This window comes from Populus nigra, chromosome 3, assembly GCF_951802175.1.
Source record: "Populus nigra chromosome 3, ddPopNigr1.1, whole genome shotgun sequence".
NCBI lineage: Eukaryota > Viridiplantae > Streptophyta > Magnoliopsida > Malpighiales > Salicaceae > Populus > Populus nigra.
In genome coordinates, this window is record NC_084854.1 from 7422486 (window position 1) to 7448474 (window position 25989).

General features: G+C 31.7%; 3 protein-coding genes across 3 annotated transcripts; 2 read left to right on the plus strand and 1 right to left on the minus strand.

Moving 5' to 3' along the window:
- Positions 1-6042: 6042 nt before the first annotated feature.
- Positions 6043-8528, plus strand: LOC133688837 (probable L-type lectin-domain containing receptor kinase S.5). The gene has a single exon (XM_062108459.1). The coding sequence runs from the start codon at positions 6218-6220 to the stop codon at positions 8168-8170; it is 1953 nt and encodes a 650-aa protein (XP_061964443.1). The 5' UTR covers positions 6043-6217; the 3' UTR covers positions 8171-8528.
- Positions 8529-13008: 4480 nt separating this feature from the next.
- LOC133689879 (small ribosomal subunit protein eS27y) lies at positions 13009-13911 on the plus strand. Its single transcript, XM_062109967.1, has 4 exons — positions 13009-13157; positions 13238-13339; positions 13433-13461; positions 13588-13911. Exons 1-4 carry the CDS (start codon positions 13155-13157, stop codon positions 13709-13711), a joined length of 258 nt encoding a protein of 85 aa, XP_061965951.1. The 5' UTR covers positions 13009-13154; the 3' UTR covers positions 13712-13911.
- A 1322-nt stretch (positions 13912-15233) lies between these two features.
- On the minus strand, positions 15234-19253 carry LOC133689878 (nudix hydrolase 23, chloroplastic-like). The gene is made up of 7 exons (XM_062109966.1): positions 18748-19253; positions 17953-18084; positions 17385-17461; positions 17044-17179; positions 16815-16955; positions 16675-16733; positions 15234-15614 (listed from the first exon to the last, which is right to left on the minus strand). The coding sequence occupies exons 1-7, from the start codon at positions 19048-19050 to the stop codon at positions 15554-15556; spliced, it is 909 nt and encodes a 302-aa protein (XP_061965950.1). The 5' UTR covers positions 19051-19253; the 3' UTR covers positions 15234-15553.
- Positions 19254-25989: the final 6736 nt, after the last annotated feature.

The following is a 25989-nucleotide window of genomic DNA, read 5'->3' on the forward strand; positions in this document are numbered from 1 at the left end:
TTTTTATGCACTGTAAAAAAGCCTAAATCCCTGTTTAAAAAGGTCCAATAACGGGGTGGTAACCCATTCACAGGTGGGTGAGGCTTGCGTTCATGCCAACATCCTTAAGCTTGGCAGAATGCCAAGCTTAGATGACATAGGTTTGCTTGTTTCCTGACCCAACATATTTGGGTTCAACCATATGCTAAGCCCAAACAGATATGGGATTGGCAAGCTGTCAAACCCAATATCTTTGGGTCAGCCATGAGTCGAGTCCAAGCAAATATGGGTCTGGTGAGTTACCAGACCCAACATCTTTAGTTTTAGCCACATGATGAGTCCAATAAAACGTGGGTCTTGCAAGCTGCCAAACCCAATATACTTGGGTTCAACCACATGCTGAGCCCAAAAAAGCATGGGTCTGGTGAGCTGATAGACCTAACATCCTTGGATTCAGACATGTGCTAAGCCTAAATAAATATGGGTCTAGCAAACTGCCAAACTCAATATCCTTGGTTTAGTCATGTGTTGAGCCCAAATGGATATAGGTCTAACAAGCTACTAGATGCATCGCCTATGGGCTTGGATACGCACCAAGCTAATTGGTCTAGAGGCCTTTATAGGCCCATGTTAGGTCCATAAGGCCATGTTAAGTCCATAAGGCTCTATTTATTTATTCCTAAGACTTTTAACATGAAATATTTATATTAGGGATATTTGTCTTCCTACATCTATAGGTGTATAAAAACTCTCCCAAATGCTTACCATATTTCCATCTCATTAATGATGTGTAAGGAATATTTGTCCCTCGTTAATGTTGTGTAATGAATATTTATCCCTCATAAATTTCATTAGGAGAAAATAACTCTCCATCCCTTTTACTCCATCAGAAAGACAAGGTTTAGATATTATAAATATCTCATGAACCATTTAGGTAAAAGGTTTATAATTTCTAATCTCTAAGTATTTGTATTTTTATTCTAAAAGCATTTACCATGCAAAAACAAGATCAACACACTTGTTGTTAAAATTTAAAGCTCATTCTCTCATTGATTACAATCTTTTACTAAAACTCATTGACTTTATCATCAAATAGTCCTTGAACCCCACTAAAATAGATTATTTTATAGATGTTAAACCTTCTACCACCAACCATCTACTTCATGAACTCTAGAGAAAAGAATATTGACTTGAACGTGTAATTAACCACTATCCAAGTATTACTTTTTGTTACTTGTTTTGATTTGAGTATGTGTAAATGTGGTGGTGTGATGTGTGTGAACCAAGAAAGTATGATTTTGGAACTTAAAATGTGTTTTCTAGATTTCCTGAAAAATTTCTAGGCAATGTTCTTCACAAGAACATTCCCTTAGCTGCATGTTTTAGACCCGTTTTGATCCTAATTTTTGCATTAGCATCTTGATATGACATGATTAATCAATAATCGAGGGTTTATTTGCATCAATAACAAACTCATTTTGATTAAATCATGTTAATTCATGGATAATCGATATGAATGAAAGCTAAATTATCAGTTAGTGATTGATTTCCAACATACCTATGTCCTTAGATTGTTTGTAACTAGTCTGGATTTTGATTCATGTTGTTGGGCATGTTCTTCATTTGTTTTTCGTGTTCTTATTTTTTTCTCGGTTTTGATCAAAAGTATTTGAGATTTTTTGTTTTCAGTAAGCTTGATTCGTTTTAAGTTTTGGTTTTGTTTTGTTTTTTTTTATCAAACCAATGGTTTTTTGTTCAGTTTACGATCAAATTAAGGATTTCAGGTCAACCTGATTGGGTTAAATTTAGGTTAGATGGGTAAGGCCTTGTTTGGTTCTCAATCATTTTTATAATGAAATTTTTTATAATGATAAAATTACCCCTAATTTTTTGCTAATGACTTGGCTAACCCGGTCATCCATCTCAAGCAACATTATTGTAAATTCCCTTGGTTGTCTAGAGTTAGCAAAAACACACTTAATCATATGATATTGTGCTTTATTCCTTATCCTAAAGAGCCTTAAGTAACCTTACTTGTCCCTGAAGGTCTGAAGCTTTTTTAGGGATAATCTTGTCCCCTCTCCTAATAGAGAAGGGTTGAGTTGAATCACATTTTAGTATTTGGCCTATTCTAATGGCAGTTGACCCCTAGTGAGCGATTTTAGTTTCAGGTTTGAAACTGAAATCTCCTTTAAAGGATATAATCTTCTTACCCTTTCTAGAACTCATTTTTTTATAAGAATAAAATGTGAAAGGAAGAACAAAATAGAATTTTTTTTGTGTTTACCTAGAAAAGAATACTTTTCAAATGATAGAGAAACTTGATCTTCTCTTTTAAGGCTCTTATTGCAAAAAGTTTAGATAGAGTTTTTAGCAAAAGTAAAAAACTTATGGCATAGAAAAAAAAAGGGGTTTATATAGGCCACCGCCTCTCATTCCCGTCAATAAATGAAAGATATGTGGTTCCATCCCATAACTCTAGGAAGGCTAAACACCTGTTGCTTTAATTACACGTTGTTGAATGGTTTTTTCAAAGAGATTTGGGACAGCCCCCCTGACAATATTTGTAATCAATATAGGGAGCTGTCAAATTTATAGGAATGACAAGACGAATCTGATCAATTGTCTCCCAAAAGGTTTCGTATGAAATGTATAAAGACTTTAGGGGGAATTGATGAATCGATATTTTTTATGCACTGTAAAAAAGCCTAAGTCCCTGTTTAAAAAGGTCCAATAACGGGGTGGTAACCCATTGATCGGTGGGTGAGGCTTGCATCCATGCCAACATCCTTAAGCTTGGTAGAATGTCAAGCCTAGATGACATAGGTTTGCTTATTTTCTGGCCCAACATACTTGGGTTCAGCCATATACTGAGCCCAAATGAATATGGGATTGGCAAGCTGTCAGATCTAACATCTTTGAGTCAGCCACAAGTCAAGTCCAAGTGAATGTGAGTCTAATATCCTTAGTTTCAGCCACGTGATGAGTCCAATAAGACATGGGTCTGACGAGCTGCCAGACCCAACATACTTGGATTCAACCAAATGTTGAGCCCAAAAGAACATGAGTCTGGCGAGCTGACAGATCTAACATCCTTGGGTTCAAACATGTGCTAAGCCTAATTAAATATGGGCTTGACTGCCAAACCCAATATCCTTGGGTTAGCACGTGTTGAGTCTAAGTGGATGTGAGTTTAGCAAGCTGGTAGACGCATCGCTCATGGGCTTGGATACGCACCAAGCTAATCGGTCTAGAGGCCTTTATAGGCCCATGTTAAGTCCATAAGACTCCGTTTACTCATTCCTTAGACTTTTAACATGAAATGTTCATATTAAGGATTTTCATCTTCTTGCATCTATAGGTGTATAAAAACTCTCCTAAATGCTTACCATATTTCCATCTTAGTAATGATGTGTAAGGAATTTTTGTCCCTCATTAATGTTATGTAATGAATATTTATCCCTCATTAATTTTATTAGAAGAAAATAATTCTTCATCCCTTCTACTCCATCAAAATAACAAGGTTTAGAGATTATAAATATCTCATGAACCATTTAGGTAAAAGGTTTCAATTTCTATTCTTTAAGTATTTGTATTTTTATTCTCAAAGCATTTAATATACAAAAACAAGAACAAACACACTAGTTGTTAGAATTTAAAGTACATTCTCTTATTTATTACAATATTTTACTTCATTGACTTTATTATCAAACAACCCCTTAACTCCATTAAAAGAGATTATTTTGTAGATGTCAAGTCTTTTATAACCAGTTATCTACTTCGTGAGCTCTTGAAAAAGAAAATTGACTTAAACATGTAATTAATCACTATCCAAGTATCAAATAACCTCGATTATAATCATATTTGATTTTGAAGCATCGTTATTTTCTATAAAAATAACCATTTTTCCTAATATTTGAATATACCGTAGCAAGATAGTGAATGTGAATAAAGTTCATTCCGAGACACAAAAAGTGGGCCTATCATATAATTCTTTTATCATTAAAAAGAAATAAAACAAGTTGTTAGTATTAGGCCAGACGTAAGCTCATTTTAGAATGGCTCCAAATAAAGGAGCCCAGTGGTGCTGTTAAACGCGCCACCGTTTGTCATCTTCGCGTCAGCTGACGACCTGCAATCCTCATATCTAGCGCGCTACCGGTGGCAACGCATTCAGCCTTGACTCATGATCCCATGTGTTCAATTTCCATTAAGAAGGAAAAACAAAGAGGGAGAGGGAGAGGGAGAGGGAGAGGGAGAGACATAGACATGATGAAATTGGCAAGCGACTTCAAAAATGTTGACACTAACTACCCAAAGTCAATAGACAGCATGGAAAATGTTTTTTCAAAACAAAAAAATCCTTCCTCCAGCACATATAAACCGTGTTTCTGGGGATTTTAAGAATATATCAATCCGAACTTCGAAGGATATGTCAATGCATACAAGGACTGGTGATATATCATGAATTAAATATATTGAAATCATTGGTTACAAATCTTTATTATTATCTTGACAGATACTTCGAACTTGATTCTGATGTAATCAAAAACAGATAATTAAAAATATTTAAGCTGACTGAGTCTTTTAAGCCAAAATTTGAGTCTTTTAAGCCAAAATTTAAACTTCTTTGATCCCTCACAACTATGAAAATTGATAAAAGAAAAGGAAGGATGAAGGGAGCTTCGGAATCTAACTGAGTCAAGTTTTATATACTGATCTAGTCCATATGGAAAGCCTATAGCATCCCTTAATTTAAATTCACACCTTCTCTTCAAAACTTAAACCCAGTATTCTTCTTGCAACATGTACCTTCCCATCCTATACTTGTGTCATGATGACATGTGAATGTGAATATTGTTAATTTCTTTATAGAATAATATAAATTATATTTTATGATTTTATTTAATAATTTAAATATTTATATTGAAATATTTTTTTAATATAATATTAAAATTTTAAATAATATAAATTATATCATATAACCCACGATAACTGTATTAATTCAAGTCATGCTGCTCATCGTATCCAAGAAGAACCTTGGAAGGGAGCTTGACAAAACCAATTGTAGTTGGATGCAATCTTTTCTCCTACTATGCATAAATTCTTCCACACGTATACAAGGACTCAGGACTATTGAATGGAGCTCAAAATAATTTTGAAAAGATGGTTTTATAGATCTTTCTGTATATACCTACCTGCTTGGAGGATGGAATCAAAATCCAAACTTTCGGGTATATGCTTGTCTTTTTTCAACTTTGTGGATGGTCTTTTTTGTTGGGTGTGATAGTTACTTGGTCAGACGAAGGAATATACGGGTTCATTATTACGAGTAAGACTGCCGAAGTACAGAAGTTGTCCTCTTTTCAGCTTCTCGGAAATTAATCATGCACCGAAAGTGGTAACCATAACCACCGACCGAACCACGCCCGCCTGCAAGGAAAAACCTCTTCAATTTTCCCAATAACAGACGTTTCGTCTAGAAAGAAATCACTTCAGCACTAAATTCAAGATTTTATCTGTGAATGTTTATGAATGTCAATGGTGCTTTTTTTTCTCTTTGTATCAATGAAGTTTCCTTGCACCTTCCAGGGCTGACGAGGTCTAGAAGCACACAAAGGTACAGGAAGAAATTGCAATGAGAAAAGCAATATGGATTCCATATTTGACTATGGAATTAGTAATGGTAGTTGCAAGGGACAATAACTTGCCTTGCCTGGCTGGGTTATTGAATAATGATAAAAAGAGGCGTAAGCAAGATATAACGTTAGACTTGCTCTTCAAAGAATCTGTAAAATCTCATGTATTTTACCCCTTTATTAATTGCAAAGGGCAATTAGCAGGAGGAGCAGATGTCAGATTGCGTGAGAAAACAATTATAAACCACTCCAATGATTATGTTTAATGCAACTACAAGACTAATTAAGCAGAGCTAGCAGAAATGACAATACGTTTGATGACAACAACCTGCATAATAGTCAACCAGACATTATTCATATTCAATTCCACTAGTGATAACTACAATTCTAAGCTTTCAAAGGGAATAAAATATAAGATCAGAAAATGCAAGGAAATTCACTCCCTAATACAAGTCATTAGTTCTGCCAAACTTTTTTTTTTTAATTTAAGCTGATAAGAATCTATCTTCTGCGTAATTGTTATCTCATTCATCATCATTTAACCTTGCCAGAAAGTTGCTCAAGAAAATCTGAAAAGGTCATTCGACAGTATTGCTGAGATGCGCTTTCCCCTGGCAACCACTTTTGCAATCCTAGCTGTGGTCTTGGCTCTGGCTCAAGTACAGAGCCTTGCTTTTGAGTTTCCAAACTTCACGATTCAAGATCAGCCTCAACTTATTTTGAGTGACAATTCTTCTATAGCCCTCGGCGCCATCCAAGTCACACCAGATGTTAATGGAGCTAGCATGGAAAACAGGGCTGGAAGGACCCTGTACAGATGGCCATTCAGGCTGTGGAGCAAGAAGGGGAAGAACGCAAATTTCAATACGACCTTCGTACTCAATGTCAAAACCATGACAGCTTCAAGTGGTGAAGGCTTGGCCTTTATATTAACAGGAGATCCTGACGTTCCAAGTGGAAGCGATGGACAATGGCTTGGGATTGTAAATTCCAGGTTAAATGGAACCACTGAAGCGGAGACAGTGGCGGTAGAATTTGACACTAAAAAAAGCTTCCCAGAAGATCTTGACGATAACCATATTGGATTGGATGTAAACAGTGTCTACTCGAAAAGATCGGTTTCGTTAAATGATAGAGGTATTTATATTTCTGCGGCCACGGATATCAAGGTAGTTGTTCAATATGACGGCAAGAATTTGATTGTTTTTGTCGGTGACGACATGAAGAATCCAGTTCTCTCTGAGCCTCTTGATCTCTCAGCCTATCTTCCAGAAATGGTGTATGTGGGATTTTCGGGTTCAACAAGTAATAACACTCAATTAAATTGTGTTAGGTCGTGGGAGTTTAACCATTCTGAGGTAAAAGATTCCAAGTTGCGGTGGGTTTGGATTTTGGTTGCTATAGGATCAGTGCTAATCCTGTTGATTGGTATTGGTATCGCCTTTTTCTTGTACAGGAAAAGGGGATATGAAGGAAATAGGGTGGAGAATACTTGTCCAAATATTGAAGAGGCAATCCTAGGCTTCTCAACTGCTCCGAAGAAGTTCAAATTCAAAGAACTTAGCAAAGCAACAGGCAAATTCAACCCTAAAAACAAGCTCGGGAAAGGTGGCTTCGGGACAGTCTACAAGGGAATCTTGGGAAAAAAGGAAGTTGCTGTCAAAAGAGTCTCAAAGAAATCAACCCAAGGAAAGCAAGAGTTCATTGCAGAAGTCACTACAATAGGCCACATCCATCACCGAAATCTTGTTAAGCTGATCGGGTGGTGCCACGAAAAGCGCGAGTACCTCTTGGTTTACGAGTACTTGCCAAATGGTAGCCTGGATAAATATATATTTTGGGATGAAAAGTCAGGCACGCAGGAAGAAACACTGAGCTGGGGAAGAAGGCTGAGTGTGATTTCAGGAGTGGCGCAGGCATTGGATTATCTGCACAATGGATGTATGAACAGGGTACTTCACCGAGACATAAAGGCCAGTAACGTAATGTTGGATTTAGATTTCAATGCAAAACTCGGAGATTTCGGCTTGGCTCGCACCATTATTCATAATGAACAAACTCACCACTCAACAAAAGAGCTTGCAGGAACACCTGGCTACATGGCTCCGGAGAGCATTCTTACAGGAAGGGCAACGGCCGAAACAGATGTTTATGCTTTTGGTGTTCTTGTTCTGGAAGTTGCATGTGGAAGGAAGCCTGGAGGGCAGGCTGAGCGGGATGACTACATTTGTAACATTGTGCATGGGCTATGGGAACTTTACAGGAGGGGAACAATCCTCGAAGGTGCAGACCCCAGATTGAATGGAATATTCATAGAGGAAGAGATGGAGTGTGTGCTTATTCTGGGGTTGGCCTGCTGCCATCCAAACCCAAAAAATAGGCCCTCCATGAAAACTGTTTTGCAGGTTCTTACAGGGGAAGCGCCACCACCAGAAGTGCCGGCTGAAAGACCTGCTTTTATGTGGCCACCCATGCCTCCATCCTTCAATGAATGGGACAACTCTCTTGTTGGCGGCCAACTCTCTCCGTTTTCAGGACTCTCAGGGAGATGAATCAAATACCAGGGTTTGAAGCAGAATGTCGCAAGTCCATCAGCATGATTTGGTTTTAACCAATTATATAAGTACGTGTGTATAGATATAACGTTGCCGTGTTCCAGGAAGTGATTATCGAAAGAGAGTAACACTTCAATAATTTTATTTTTTTTATTATTCGTCAAATCATGTACATATATAGCGCTGGAAAACTAGCTGCAGATTCATGAAAACTAGAAGGAAAATGCTCTCTGAATTGAAACCTTTTGGCCAACTATGATTATCCAGGTGATCAGTGTTATGCTTGTAATTTGTAGATACTATTTCAAAGAAATTTGCAGTGATTTTTTTAAAATAGAAATTAAGCTGATTGTCATGTCGAAGGCTGTCCAAGATGTTTAACCATTATCAAGTCCTTGATTTTAAGTAGCAAGCCAATATGTAACTTTAGTTAGTGGATTTCAAAATAAAAAAATTCTTGCTTAATTTAATTGGGAGATTATTGACGAGCTAGGACAATGAATGAAGAGTTCTGACTTGCTGTGTTTAAGAAAGCTTGGTATCATTTCAGAGGGTGGAAAGATCAAAGAACCAAACCAACTGAATTAACCAAACAAGACTGAGTCTTTTAGTTGAGTTTAATACATTCCAGTTGCTAAAATTTAAGGATTTTTAGTTCAGATTAATTTATTTTTATATCAAGAATTTCAGAGAACTATTCTCATTGATTAGACCCAGCTGGCCTTCTGCTCACCTCTACTGACAGAATGAACAAAGGCTGTGGGAAAAAGAAAGTTTAATTAACTGTCAAAAGACAATGAGATGGTGCCCGTTACTACAAGGCAACCAATATCATAGACTCAGTAGCTAAAATGATTAAAGACTAAACAGTAAAGATCATCAGAGATTCTGCAGAAATTCATCGTTCTGTACGGGGAATAAAGATTCAAAATCCCTCTCTACGGATAATACAATTATCTATCATGGAAAACAATAATAAGAAAACTAGAAGATGGAATTCTTTGAAATATTTCATTACTAGAATTTTCTTGATGGTTAGTTTGTTCATAATACATCTTCATTCTTTTTCCAGATTGCATATCTGTAAGCAGAAGCTTTTCATGCTAAGTTGTTTCTTGCTAAAGAAAGCAGCTTTCATCGCAGAGAGAAGTCAATTGTGTTGATAATATTGTGGCTTGTGCAATGTCTCGAATCCAGACTGTCAGAATATGTCAAAAAGGCAGGCATTTGTTATCAGCAACATCTAGTGGCATTCTGCAAAATACTAGACCAAGCTCCTCCAGTTTATTTTTCACCCCATTAATTTTTTTTCATCAAGATCATATTTATTGTGATAAAAGGCGAAGTTGATGGGATGTCTTTGGTGTTTATGTAAAACCTTGTGCGGTAGCTTAGTGAATGGATGCTACTGCAGTGCCCCTGGAGCTGGAGGGATCTTACACATTGCAAGTATTTTCCCATCACTGCATCCTTAGCCAACTACCTCGATGCACCAATCCATGTTAAGCATGTCACTCCTGCCTGCATATGAGAAAGAAGCTTTTTTCCTTAGTCCGAACAAGTCAAACTTGCTTCAATCAATACTAGTTTTTTTTATTATTAACGTTGTTATTCGGACCAGTTTACGCGTATCTCACCTAATCTTACAAGCTCTAAAGTTAAAAATTATATAAGTCTCCAGTGATCTTAAAAAGACTCGAACTCATAACTATTAAGGAGTAAATTCAAGGTCTGACAAGTTGAATTACTTCTCAGGATTTCAATCAATACTTAAATGTGTGTTTGGCATTATGTTTTGGAAGCATTTTTGAAAGAATTTAAAAAAAATTTATTTTTTTCTTTGCTTCAAATTAATATTTTTTTTATGTTTTCAGATCATTTTGATATATTAATGTTAAAAAAAAACATTATTTTGATGTGTTTTAAAATAAAAAAACACTTTAAAAAATAACCGCTACCACACTTCTTAACAGGAGACAAGTATGCTAGTAAAAAGGAAAATAGTTACCACATAAGTTATAATTCATGTTATTTTTATACTCATTTGTATAAAATTAATCTTAATTGTATAAATTCATAGCTAATTTATTAAAAATTCAACAAATCTTAATTTTAAACTAACTCTAAACAATAATCTAACCCTAACTAAACCAATTAAAAATTAACTATAAAACTTATAAAATTAATAGTGATATAGGAATTCGTCGAAAACCTTATTTGAGGCCTCGAGACGAAGATGGATGAGTTTTTTGGGTGTTTTATGGTGAAATATAAGAGTTTTCTTAGGGGGATAGGGACCGGTTAGGTAGCAAATCTAGCACTTTTGAATATCTTAGAGCAACAAAAATTATGCTTGCAATATTATCTTGATTTAAAATATTATATAATGGTATATTTCTAAATCTTAAACTGTGTTATTTTATTTATTTTTTTAAAATTATATTATTCTATAAAAAATTTAATTTTTTATGCTAATTTTTTATTAAAAAATTGATCTTTGCTATTTTTGCCTTCATAAATAAAAATTAATTGAACAAAAAGCAACTACCTTGGAGATAAATCTTGCTTACAAAGTCTAAAAGTACAAAAATACAAGAAACTTTTATAAATGCTACAGACGTAAAGCTAAACTACATTATGTACCATTGTTTGCATAATTGAAAATTTATAAAAAAAATAAATTAGTATCAATCAACTAGAATCCTAATTAGTTTTTTTTTTTTTTTTGGCCGATCTTTATGTACTTGGATGACAATTCTTAATAATGAATTCGTTATGTAACCCTGTGGGTTATAAATTTTTAAAAACAAATTATCCGGGGCGCGCATGCTGTTTTAATTTTTTTTATATAAAAAATTTAAAATATAAATTGAAAAGTTTATATAAATCTAATTAAATAAATTAATAATTATTTTTTAAATGAACAAAAAAAAGTCATTAACAATAAAATAAAATTAAAAAAATTAAAAGATAAATGTAAATTAAGATATTCAATCATATAAAATGAGACTCTCACCTGATTGTATTTACTAAACTTATTTATTTAAATCAATAAATTTACACCCTAAAAAATCAACGACTTAAAAAATAAATACAAATAAAACTGACTGAATAAAATCACATCATAAAAAATATTACACAAGGCCGAACACATTAGCAATATTATTTTAAAATGAATATTTATATTTTAAAAAATAAATTTAATTTGTATAAAAAAAATTATAGATAAAAAGAGGCATGGAAAACGCGTGACTTGAGTCATGATATCGGGATAAACCCATAGAAAAAAATAAATATAATCACAAAACCACTACTAAAAAAAATTAGTGTAGAATGATATTATCGTACGAAGTCAAATCCTAAACATATTAAATGTTGAAAGATAAAATCAGAAAAAAAAACAATCAATTACACAAAAGGATCTAAAAAAATTATGATGAAAAAAACATTAATAGGAGGGATAAAATTTTTCAATTGAAGGGTTAAATTAAATTGAAAAATAACTATAAAAAAAACAAATCAAAAGAATAAAGGTCAGTCTAGAAAAAAATAAAACAACAAAAAATTGATTGAATGATGAAATTGAAAACTAAAAAAACTTCAACAACAGCGCCAAGAAAATAAAAATAAAAAATGAGTACCAAAATAAAAAAAATCAAAACATATGAGAAACTGCAATTAAATAGAGATGACAATTTAATTTGAATCCGTTGGATGTCGACCCGACTCAACTCGAATGGATAAGTATTTTTTAGACCTGATGGATAATGGATAAAGTATGGATTTTATCAAACCCGACCTAAAACTCACTCGAATCTAATCTGAAATATATATTTATATTATATAAATATATTTGTAGAATATCTAGATATTTTTTTAATACAATATAATATATACATGCCTTAATATTGACATAAAATACACATATATGAACAATATTTAGAATTTTATCATTATATATATATATATATATATATATATATATATATATATATATATATATATACTATTTTATTTTTTATTGATTAATAAATGATAGTAGATAATAGATTCTCATTGGATATCATAAAAAAATACTTCTACAAAGACAATTATGTACATTACCCATCAAGAAAAAAAAAACCAAGAAGATAAAATCAAATGACTATAGGGGACAATCTAACCATCTTTAGATATCATATGTCATCGCACATTGAAGAGGATATAATAGTGTATCCAAAGAGATAGAGAAATGTTGTTTTTGGTTACCATGTAGTGTCTCATGCACCGTCTGAATAGTGCAGATATCACCCACTCGCTGATTTATTTTAACATACACCTGTAATTTTTCTCTTTTAAAAAATAATAAACAATGTGAAAATACTAAAATTTTCTTCTGTAACCCTGATTATTAAACTAAATACCTGAATAAAAATACAAAAATATCCTCAAATGAAAAACTTATTTTTGTTGCCTAGACTTTGATGAAGACTAAACAGTCAATAAATTCTTTGATGAACAGCTTTAATTTTTGTTGCCTATAAAGGTAAATTTATATTTTTATTGTAAAAAAAATAAATTATCCCGAAGCAATTTTTTAACGGCGAATAAGCCAGTAAAATTTTTGAAGGCAACTCTGAAAACCACCCCCGAATAACCACAGGTCAAGGACAATTTTGCCAGCACATTATCACTGTCCACAGTAAAAGCACAGTGGTCCAAACGGTAAAACATCTACACAATCCCTTGCATTTTCAACTTTTTTTTGTTTGACCAAATGGACGATTATACCCCTGTTTTTAATGTTACCCTAGACCCTTCGAGATGAAAGGCCAGGATGTGACATTGCTCGAAATCAACGGCTTATAAGCCCCATTAAGCCCTTTGCATAAATGTACTTCCTGTCTTTCTCGGGCGCTCTAGGGTTTCTTTCTAGTCTAGGTTGGCGTGTTCCCGCAAAAGAAAGATAGAAGCGGTTTCAAAGATCAAATAAAATTTTCCAATGGTGAGTGAGTGGATGTGAATTGGTTTCGTTATCTGTTATGATCTGTTTCGCTCATTAACTGATCTGTTTGTTAATGAAAGGTTCTTCAAAACGATATCGATTTGCTCAACCCACCAGCAGAGCTTGAGAAAAGGAAGCATAAGCTCAAGCGTCTTGTTCAGTCCCCAAACTCTTTTTTTATGGTAATTACAAATACCATACATTTCCCTGCCCTTCTTTCTATTATTTTCCCTTCTGATTATGTTTTTATCATATTTTCTTGTAAAAACTTGCAGGATGTGAAGTGCCAGGGCTGCTTCAACATGTAAGTCATGCCATGACCTTTGTATATTTTTCTTGATGAATTTAAGCATTCCTTCTTAGCTGTTTGGTTTGAAAAGGGATCGTAGATGCTTTTATTTATTTAGTTAAATGAATATGTTGTGTGCAGAACCACTGTTTTTAGTCACTCGCAAACTGTTGTGGTTTGTGGGAACTGCCAGACAGTGTTGTGTCAGCCAACAGGGGGTCGTGCCAAGCTTACAGAGGGTTGCTCCTTCAGGAAGAAGGAGTGAAGATTACGATAATTTACTCTCTTTATATCTTTTTGCCCCGTTTGGTAAATTGTTCTAGAGTTCTTTTTTAGGCACGATGGTGATGAATTGAACAAACTTGTTTTGATAATTTTGATTTTTAATTGTCTTAGGCTCTCTATGACTATATATATTATTTAAGATTTTGGATTTTATTCAGTGAGAAAGGTTTTGAATATCAACCCAGGTCTATTGTTATGTAGTTACTGCCTTTGATTATGTTGTAGTTGATTATAGTTTATGCCTCATTTGTGGGTCTGATGCATTTCAAGCTTTTTATCTGCTAGTTTGTCAAAATTAGTTGATGGTACAGCAGTGAATGTCGATGCATAGCTACCCTGTATTATGCTATTATTATTAGTTGAGCACTTAGTTTTTTGGGCATTCTGTGTTGACGAGGGCAATGAATCCTTGGCATTCTTGCACACTAGTTCCATAATCTTGGAGTTTTAGTTTTGAGTTTTAGTTTTGAGTTTTACTTACGGTGATAGTCAAAGCACCTAGACACGTCTACTATGTCCTGTACTCTGTTGGAGCTCTTAGAAAGTGTCTTGACTTTCTCCAGTTTGCACGCCACTGGATGACATCTTTTGCGTTGAATGGGTTTTCATTTTGGATGATCATGTGTTTCCTGACTTTGATATAGAGCTTGTAACTTAAGATTACTAGGTGATTGTGTGATAATAATGCATGTGTGTTTTACTTTGATATAGAGCTTTATTGACTTAAGATTGCTAGGTGATTTTGTGGTGCTATGCTGTGTAACTTAGGTAAATGTTAGGCAATCTTAATGCTTCTTGTGCGGAACGAAGATAAAGCAAAACCCCATGTTCCTTTTTGTTTTTAGGTAATTCATGTTGATAGCTATGAAAATGAAAGCTGATTACTGGCATGTTCAAGCTGTCCAGGTTGATTCACCACTACAGGGTCCTTGATTTTTAAAGACCATCGTGTGACTTTAATTTCTAGATTTTATGTGGTTATAAGTACTGGATTTTCAGTTTTCTATTTTCATGTTCTTTATTGCTTTTGTTTCATTTGGCTTGGAGATTATGGATAAAGCTAAGACAAGGAATGAAAAGAGCAGAGTAACGCTGGTATGAATTGTTTATATGTATATTTGCAAATATAAATGACGGACTTCACTCAATCTAAAATGGAAGAATTTCTGTCATAATTGGTTTGCACTGTAAGATCCTGTACTATCAGATCCTTTACAAACCAAGCTCATGGTACTCTAGTACCCTTTAGCGGAGACTAAGTTTCATTCTTGCTTTATGTATAATTCTTTGCTTGCCTTAAAAATAACATTAATTATTTTTTATTGAGTTTTTTTTCTAATTTTCTAATTTGATATTTTTTTTGTATTTCCATCTAAATATTTTTTTAAAACAATTTATAAAAATAAAATTACTTTTCAATTTCATAATCATTTTCAATTTATAAAAATAAAATAAGGTTCGAAGTGTTCGAGGATGAGAGAACCATTTTCAAACATGAGAGCTCAGAGGAAGCCTCGCTAACAGGTCTTTATTCAACGCAAAAGAGTGAAGTAAATTTCTGTACATTTTCAATGGAAAGTAGGGTGAAGCTAACAATTAAACACAAGTTGCACGATGAAATGGCTCATCAGAGAAATGGCTGCTTCTTCCACACACTCCGTCGTTACAGAATACATCCACTCGATGGTCTTCGATGGCTTCAATGCATCAGAATGCTGGTCCCATCACCATCCTCAGCTTCCGCCATGGATTTGAAAAATCAAAGAAGGTCAATCCCAGCTATTAAACACCTCATGTGAAAAGGAAAATGGATCCCCGTTTCTCAAGACTGTAAATGATTATCGAGAGTATAGGCATGGGTATCAGAAGGGCTCGAGCCAGGCCTGCAAGTATCAGAAAAGACTTCAACAAGCATGAAAAAATAATAATTAACTAGGTAGCTTAACAAGCAAGTATTCTACAAAGAAAGAACAATCTCTATTGATAGAAACAATTAATAATCAAAAAAATAAATATAAAAATTAATATAAAAATCAATTTTCAAAGAATAAAATTGAAAATAAAAATCAAAATAAAATATATAGCAATTAAAAAATCGAAGACCACGTTTAACATATTCAACAAATAATAAGATATTTTTAAATTTTTTATAATTTTTAAAAAAAGTTTTCCACCCAAAATAAAAATATATATATTTTTCTAAAATCCAAGCTGTTTTCTTTTTTTGAATTTTTTTTTCGGTCATTAATGCTAAACACTCGGGCCTAGAATATTAATTACACTGACAATAAAGAATAGTATAAAAAAAAATCAAGGGTCAAGACAGTAAATTCCACCCCGTGAAAGCCACAGCCAACTAATGGAACAAACCCTACAGCGCCAAGCAAACACGGCCTTCAAAATTGAGGGAATAGTAAAGGTGTAGGGAGTGAATCAATGTGAATTACAGCGAACTGAAAAGAAAAGGACTCACTTTTGGTGCTAATTTTGCGAAAAAGAAGATGGTCATGTTAAATTCAGCCTCATTCCCAAGCTAAAGATCAGCAGCAAAATTTTATCATGACAGCAGAAAGAAAGAAAGGTGTTCTGTTATTCAATTATTTCTGTTCTTTCGTAAACATTGGAAAAGGTAGAAGCACTGGCAGTCACCTAAAACTGCCCGCAAGCACCTGCCTGCCTCCAATACCACAACCACCACCATCATAACAATTCAAAATAGACACCTCTGAGACTGAAATGAACACTACTTTTATCAAATGGTCATTTCCTTTCGCAAAACCATTTACAACACAGCAAAATGGCAAAAAATAAGTCAAATAGCCAACGCATTTTATTGAGACAATAGACAATCCAAAGCTGTCTGGTTTTGAGATTAGAAGTGGATTATCCATTCTCACAGGAGTTCACTTGAGCTTCTGATACAAAAAATGCATTGTAAAGTACCTTTTGTTAATTGTGCCGTAGTGAAATTTTCGACTTCCAGCTTTAACATCTTCAATGTACTGCAACAACAGGAGATTATATATATGAGTAACAAAAGCAAGTAAATTAAGAAACTGTATATCGCTAAAACGGGCTCTTACCAACTTTAAAGTAACCACCATCGATGAAAATGCCAAAGAATCAAAAGGTATATCATCTAGCGAAAAAAGTTGGCACTCCAATGACTCTGGACCAGGTGAAAAGTGGGGCTTCCTCAGCTTTGCCAAGAAAATTATGTAAGTCTGCTCCAAACAACAACAACAAACTTCAAAACCTTAAGCAAGTTCATAGAAAAATCAATATGAGAAATGAGAGGCATCTCTCCCTTACTTGGCCAATAAGAGGGATGTCCAAATGAGCAAAGGGTGACACGACTTCCACTTCTGCGTGTGCTTCCTCCCAGGTTTCCCTGATTGCCCCTTCTGCAGCAGACTCACCAATTTCCATGTAACCAGCAGGAAGGGTCCTACATCAGCACAATACAATTATCTGGGTTATCCATCATGGATAATGAAGATAAGAAAAACTAGTTAAAATGCAAAGAAGAAAGGACCAAGTACCGTATGGAGTAAATGCATTTTTTTTCTTTCTAACTACTATTTGAGAGTTTATATTAGAAAAAGCACGCAGTGGTTCCATTCTGTACCAAAATTCCAATTTCAGACGCATACCAGAGGCCAAATGATGGTTGGATGTTTCGCTTGCAGAGTAGGACCTTGTTATCATGCTCAATGAGGCATCCCACCACCTATTCAAACCAGTTTACAAAAGATAACAATATTTCCATTGCCTTCATTGAAAATGCAGTATCAAACAAACTGGAGAGAAAACCAAGAATAGAATGATATAAACACATTGCAAGGTTTTTGGCTTCATGCCTACAATGTTTTCCTTGTTTTCAGTACTCGTTAAAACAACCAGTAGAATTAAAATAATCCACACACAATTCCACTATTAGATGACTCAGAGTCCAACAGCTTATGCTCCCTAAAAACCTTTTTTGCATACAATCTCTATTTCACAACAAGTCCTCCCATGATTTGTATTTTAATAGTTGCCGAAAGAATAAATGAAGCTAGCTAGTTCATGCACTTCACATTAAATGGAGATACCTGACCAGCTGTGGTGAGAACCAGGATGCTAAAATCAATTTTAGAGGAAACATACATGACACATGTAATCAGATAAGACAGCAGAAACATACATGACATATTTGATTGTAATAATGAATGACCATACCATTTTTGGGTTTTGATAGGTAATTTTCCCACAAACTGTGCAAATAGCTCTCATCTTTTCCTCCCCATCAGGTATATCATGTTTTGTCTGGCCACCACACCACTGACAGAAATTGATCTTGCGTACACTTCCCTGAAAAACAGATTATCATCAGCAAAGAACAACGTTGGGGGCATTGGAAAAGAAAAACAATGAGCACCATACAGGATTATGTGAATGCAAGTGTCTCGAATGAGACAAAAAGGGAAGAAAAGTAAAAAACCACTGGCATCAACAATCAATGATATCCTGAACCAATTAATCTAATTCAAACCGTCTCTTTCTAAACCTAGCTGTGGATACAAGCACTGACAAAACTTGAATAAGAAAAAAATATATATCAGTGATGTTAAAAAAAGAATACTATGTGATATGAGATTAGTTATAAGGTTCCTCTTATTTGTGTCATTCAAGTATCTTCGACCTAGCTTGTGTGTCAACCAAGATTAAGTAGCTTCCAAGTCGATCAAATAAGCAACTCAACATTTACAATAAATGAAAACAAGTAAAACATGATCAAATTCCACAACAATGGAGGCATAAAACTAAGATAAAACTTCAATTAAAGCATGAAGATGACCAAAAAAAATGGACTGAATAAATAAAAAGAAATTTCTACCACACAATCAAGAAAATGACAATCATAAACCCCAACAGCCCAATATTCATAACTAATTATCTAATATATCTACAAATTCAATAAGAGTATCAGGATGTCAACAATACAGAACAAGAACTCAAATAAAAGAAACTCACAGATGACTGAACAGAAACTGATGAAGAAGAAGAAGTGTCATCCATCTTAAACTCAGACCGAGTTAAGTGAGCACGAACAGGTTCCAAAGATCGAGTCTTTCGAGTCAAAAACAGAAGAGGCTTTGTGGGTCTGGTTCTTGGAGAATAATAGGATAACAGGCTGGAAGAAATTGAGACAAAAGCACTAGTTGTGGTGGCATGTGGTGGTTTCAATCTATAAAAAGATGCCACAAACCCTGTTGTTGTTGTTGTGGTGGTGGTTGTTGTTGTTGATGAACCAAGATTCTGTATTGCTTTTAGCATTGAAAAACTCACCAATTTCTTGTATTTGTGACAAAGAATCTTGATGCTCGGTAAGAATTGTTTAGCAAGTATGAATGATTCTGTTTGGTGGTGGAAATGCGAATCAGAACTCAGAACCCGCGTTAACTCAGTTGCGTTTGGTGTGTTTTCAAGTACAGTAGAGAATCCAGATAAGAGAATTTCATTTTGGTGCTGCAAAATTTGATTTACATTTGTTTTGTTGAGTGATATTCTCCTATGTCCGCAAGCCACGTGTTAATGTGTTTTTTTAACCTATAGTTGCTTGCATGGAATAAGTTTCTCCTCGGTTATAGAATTGCACTGGATCATTAGTCCAAGCTATGTTAATGGTTGGATTTTTTAACATAAAAAAATATTCAGTAACTGCTAACTTATTTTTTATAAAGAATTGTTGTTAAAATCACTCATAAAATCATACATCTAATGTATAAAATTAAATTAAAAACTTAAAAATTAATAAAATTAGATTTGATTCATATAAAATCAATAAAATTAATAAAATCAAATCGAGTTTATAAATTTATATTAATATATAAATACTTCCAAAAAAAAATCATAACCAGCCGATAATGCAAAATCCTTCTCCTTCCTCTTTGCTCTCTGTTTTGACATAACTAAGGTTAGTGTTTCTTAAACTTATTGTAATATTGATCATCTCCTACTCTTCTCATTATTTTTTGAGAGTGTATTTAAAATTATGATAATGATAACATTTTAAAGTATTTTTTATTTAAAAATACGTTAAAATAGAACAAACTATCAAAACAATCTAAAAATATTTAAAAAATTTATTTTAAACAAAAAAAATTAAAATTTACTATAAGTAAGAGAGTGAAGTGAAGAAGGAAAAAATAAAGACACACTTGTCGTCAAATTAGAGTTATCTACCTACCTATAAATTCAATTAAAAAGAATGAATGGTCTATAAGAAATGCTATGTTAGGTTTTCATTTCACTTTTTTTATTATTATTATTTGCTGCCTACAGCCACAATAACTACATCCATTGTAATTTATTTATTTATTTTAGTAGCTATTAATATTTGTAAGAAAGTTATTCTTAACACAAGTGAATATATGTTAAAATATAACTCATCTTCTTGTTGTCTAAAACCTTTAATAACAATTCTAGTTTTATATTTGTCAATAGTGCCATCAGCTTTCATCTTCTTCTTTTTTAACTATCTACTTATGGCCTAATAGTTTACTTCCGGGAAGAAGATTCACTAGTTTTCATGTATGATTATGCATAATAGATTTAATTTCACTATTAACTACCTTTTTCCAATAAAAAGGTTCTAGATAGGACAATATTTTAGAGTAGGTTCGAGAATTATTTTCTAACAAGTATGTTAAAAATTCAGAACCAAATATTTTAGTTGTTTTTTTCCTTTCGCTCCTTCTAATATCAACTTCATCATTTTTTGATCGGTGATAATTACTTGAACTATAACCTCAATAGTTCTTTTAAGTGAATGATTTTCTCGTGCTTCCTTCCACTAGTTTTCATATATGATTATTCATAATGGATTTAATTTAACTATTAATTGTCTTCTTCCGATAGAAAGCTTTTAGACAGGACATTTTTTTGAAGTAGATTCGAGATTTATTTTCTAACAACTATGTTAAAAAATCAAAACCAAATCTTTTGATTATTTTTTCCTTTTTGCTCCTTCTAATATAAACCTCATTATTTTTTTATTGGTGATAATTACTTGAGCCATAACCTTTAAGTGAATGATTTTCTTGTGCTTTCTTCTGTGGAAACATATCTTCAAAAAATATAGCATTTTTTAATTCTATAATAGTATTAGGATAAATATCCTCAATACTTGATTTGTTTACAAAAAGTCATTATGCACTACTATTGTATTCATATCTAATAAATGCATAATCCACAATTTAAGATTTCATCATTATTTTTTTTATGATCAAGTATTGCTATCTTCATAAGATAATCTTATATTTTGAGGTATTTATAGAAAGGTCTTCTACTTTTCTACAATTTATATAATGTCTTTTCAAACTTTTTATTAAGTATTTTGTTAAGTATGTAATTGATAATTAGAATTGCATCCCTTTACAAGTTCTAATGTGCCTCTGAACTTATCAACATGATATTCATCATTTCTTTTAATGTTCGGTTCTTATATTCTACAATATCATTTTATTATGGTGAATAAGGAGGAGTAATTTGGTTAATAATAATATTTTGAAAACAGAATTCACCAAATGGTGCTTTGTATTCTTCATATTTATCACTTCTTATTACATTTATTTTCTTTTTAAATTGATTTTGAACTTTATTCTTGTAATGTCTAAACATTCCGAGAGCTTCATCATTACTTTTAAGTAGATAAGAGTAATAATACCTTGTGAAATCATCTAAAAAAATAATATAACATTTTTTTTCCACCTTAAGTTTGCATAAATTTTGAATCACCAATATCTTAGTGAATTAAGTTTAGAGGTTCACTATTTTTTTTTAATTGTTTGAAAATAAGGTTTTGTAAATTTTAATTTTATATAAATTTCACACTTATGATTTTCCTCAAAAATCATATTTGGTAATAATTCATAGTTTATTAATCTTTCCATAAAATTATAATTCACATAACCTTACTTTGATGCCACACTTCACGAAACTCAAGCAAATAAAAAGAAAAGACAATATTATTATTGTTTTCATCATTGGATATATTGATCATTACATTCATTTTAAAGAGCTCATCACGGAGATACCTCTTTCCTACAAATACACCACTCTTAGAGAGTATAAATTTACCACTTTAAAGAAAATCATCTTAAAACTATTTTTTTCTCAACAATAAGTCAAACACTAATTTCTTTCTAATATCAACAACATCCAATATATTGTTGAGAATTGTTTAGCCAGGTTGACTTTGAAAACAACAAATATGTTCATTTCAAAATTTTATTAGTGAGGTAATCAACCTTATTAATATTGGCTTTAACAATCATTTTCTTTATTGAGTTGCTTTATTGAACCATATTTTATTCTATGTGATTTGTTTAATTATCATCATTTCACTTACGAACTAAACTATATACGAAAATAGTATCATATGAATAATAATTTCATTAAAGAAGTTCTTATGAAAGATGGAAGGGGTAACAAATGATCATGTTAAAAACTCAATCTTCTTATACAAAACTTTTTAAATCATATTTGTTCATCACATTAACTTTTTTTAAATATGAATAGTAACATATACATTAATAATTATATATATATATGAACAAATCTGACCAGATAACTTTGATGTCATTTTTAGATTTAGAAATTTATTGATTATAAACATTTTCATAATGACAACTTCAACCTTGAATATTTTTGTCTAAAATTTCAAAGTGTCTTTGCACTCTTGATTGAAATACACACATCATATTTTGTATTTTTTATTCTATTCAAAATATATTTTTTACGCACAAAACCACTATGATTCCATATGTCCAAATCTATCATAATAATAAAATCAAATTCATTATTTAACAACTTTAACATTTTTTTTCCTACAAGAACTTAACCAAGTTTAAAGTGAGCACATAAATCAACATTTATGCTATCACCATTTAAAGTTCAATTCATTGAACTTTTCAGGTTTTTCACTATGTACCGTAAAAGATGATGGTGGAATCCTCACTATCAAAACAGTACTTGTCGAAGCAATATTGGTTGGAAAAACCAATTCTTTAGTTAAAAATACGATATTAATTATAAAAAAATAGCCACTAATATTTATTAATAAATATTTTGGCTCCACAATAAAAAAAGTAGTGTAAAAAATAAAACTTGTAATATAGTAACTTAATAAATAAAAATATTTAAACTATGCAAGATAAAATCAACACATTAAAAGCTTAAGATCTTTTTAACATGCATCATATTATTATAAAATATTTAAGCATGTCAAGCAAAAGGCATGATCATATAAGTAAGATAACATAAACTATTGAAAATATAAATCACTTTTTGAAAAATAATAACTCACTTATTGAAAAATATAAATCAATAAAATATATGACATGCATCAAAACATCCAAATTGCATAAAAAACAATTTTAAAAGATAAACTATAACTTTAAAACAAAGATTTATAGAAACCTTTAAAAAAAATAAAAAAAATCATAATAAACCAAAAAGGTTATAGATTAAAGCATATATAATTAAAATTAAATCTATATCTGAGAATATAGCAAATTACATAAAGTTGAATTATAACTTTAAATTTAAAGATGCTAAAAAGTTCTTTCACAATTAATTTATATTATTATTATTATCATTTTTTTTCTCATAAGATAAACTAAAAAAAGTTTAATATAAAAAATAAAACCTTACGATTGTTTTCAAAATATGTTGTATTATATTACACTAGTGAGCAAGCATGTTTAATTTATCATAATAAGAGCATGCAAAACAATAAAAATTGTTCAAGGTAATCTTCTAATGCATACAATTTTGAATTTATAAACATGCAAAATAAAATTCAAAACAAACATATTCTCAATATAAATATAATAAAAAAAATAATAGAATATATATATATATATATATATATATTAAAGTCCTTGCATGTACACTAATAATAGAAATAATAATGCTTAAATTAAAATAAAAAAGAGTACATACTTGTTGAAGCACTTTTAAAAAATAAAAATTTTGTTGTTGTAAAGGATGAATCATTTGTCCGTAAATATTTATTGCTCTTCACTTGTGCAACTAGAATGTTTGCAACATAGTTTTTAAATTTGGCTCAGGTCATAAGTTTTGACCGAGTCAACCCCCAATTATTTTTATAAAATAAAATGATGTTATTTTTGTTAAAAAAAAAATAGTTAACAAGTTGCAACCCCGATTTTTGACTAGGTCACCTCGGATTTTTACCTTCCCCTATTTTTTCTCAAACTCGGCCCAGTTTCAATCTCGAGTTAACTCGTCGGGCCGAGTTTTAAAATTATGGTTTGCAATATGTCTTTTAAGATTCCAACACTACGATCTTAGTTTAAATACACTTCTAAACAAGGTTTTTGAACCAAAATAAAAGAACTTAAATATCTCTCAATAAAGTATGAATTTAAACTCTAGATTTGAAAGAAAAGACCAAACCATAAAAGATGATTAAAATACCAAAAATAAGGTGAGAAAAAGTATTAAAAAATCTGAAAAATTTAAGTTAAAAACTCTTTATTCACCCCCTCTATTTTCTAAGTGAATTTTAAAAATTAATCAAGTTTGAAGAATTAATAAGAATCAATTTTTATTATGATAAACTTTTGGTTAGCCACCATAAATCAAGAATTAAATATAAAAAACTCAGTAATTTTTTAATAAAAAATACAAGAGTTTTTAAAAATTAATTTCTCATTCACCCATAATTTATTTAAATTGTGCCAATTAAATAAATTTCCAACATATATACTAGGATTTTCTTTTAAACTCTAATGTAAGCTTACGATATATATGCTAAGATTTTGTATTAATATATATAATTGCATAATAAACTAAACGATTGTAATTACTAATCTACTTATTCTAAACAACCCAGGATTTATGAATTGCAGGGTGGTACGATTTTAAGGGTTTTTTCGGATGGTAAATAGGTAAATGGAGAAGGATCATACAATAAAAGTTAACAATTCTGCATTTGCTAAAGAATGGAAAATATTTATTAAAATCTCGAAAATTAAACCCAAAAAATCATATCGTTCTCCCTAAAGTGAATACTTTTAAACATTCAACGGGAGTGGTGTAAATTTTTTTTTTTGGTTTAAAAATAATTTTTACATATATTTTCAGATCATTTTGATGTGCTGATATAAAAAATAATTTTAAAAAATTAAAAAATATATTTAATATATTTTCAAGTAAAAAACACTTTGAAAAATAATCGTTAATACATTCTAAAATTTCTAAAAAAAAAATTGTTGCAAGGCTAGGTAGAGTAGAGCGGGTCGTGAGGTTATGAGATTGGTTTCTCGTGAGCCTATTTAGAAGTGTGGTTACGGTTGCTTTTTAAAAATAATTTTGTGTTGAAATGCATTAAAATGATATATTTTTTATTTTTTAAAAATTATTTTTAAGATCAATACATTAAAACGATTTAAAACATAAAAATAAAAATAATTTTAAAAAAAATTAAATTTTTTAAAAACATGATTTACACTGCTTTTCAATCATTCCCATAAATCACATAAACTAGATTTGAAGGTACACAAGTAAAACTGTAAATGCAAACATGCCATGGGAGAAGGTACATGAAAGCACTCAATTTCTTAAAATCCATGTGCGAAAAAAAGGAGGTTTGCTGTCGTCAACTTTGAAGAAAAAGTTCTATCTTCCTGCACGTATAGCTGGATCACAGGTGACCATGCTCGAAATAGAAGATGATGTAATTTTTCATGGCGGGGCCAAATACTTGCAATAATGAGATCGATTGGAAAAGGGCGATTATACACATGTACAAAGCATCCAAATCATCAGATCTCACTTCCTCGTTTAATGATGCTTGTTTGTTCTATTAAAAAAAAAAAAAAAACTAAGCCGAGTGGTGATATTACTATTACCATAAAGATGCATTGTGCTCTCTCTCCTAGCTTCGTTTTTGCATAATTTAGTTTTTTAATTCAAATTAGTATTAAATTGTATATTTTGGAAAAAAAAAGTTGAAATGAAAAATAAAAGATCAAACTGAAAAGAGTAGATAAAATAGACTGACTTTGAATTTCATATAAAAATTTCTTTTGATCCTTTATTTTTTTCAGTTTATCCTTTTAATTGTCAAAAAAAATAATTTTTGTATCAAAATTCATTTCTCTCATTTTTCAATCCTTTCTTGTGAAAGAATAGAGAGGCTCAATGGATTCCGACGTAGAGAGAAAAGGTTGCTATTGAACCAAA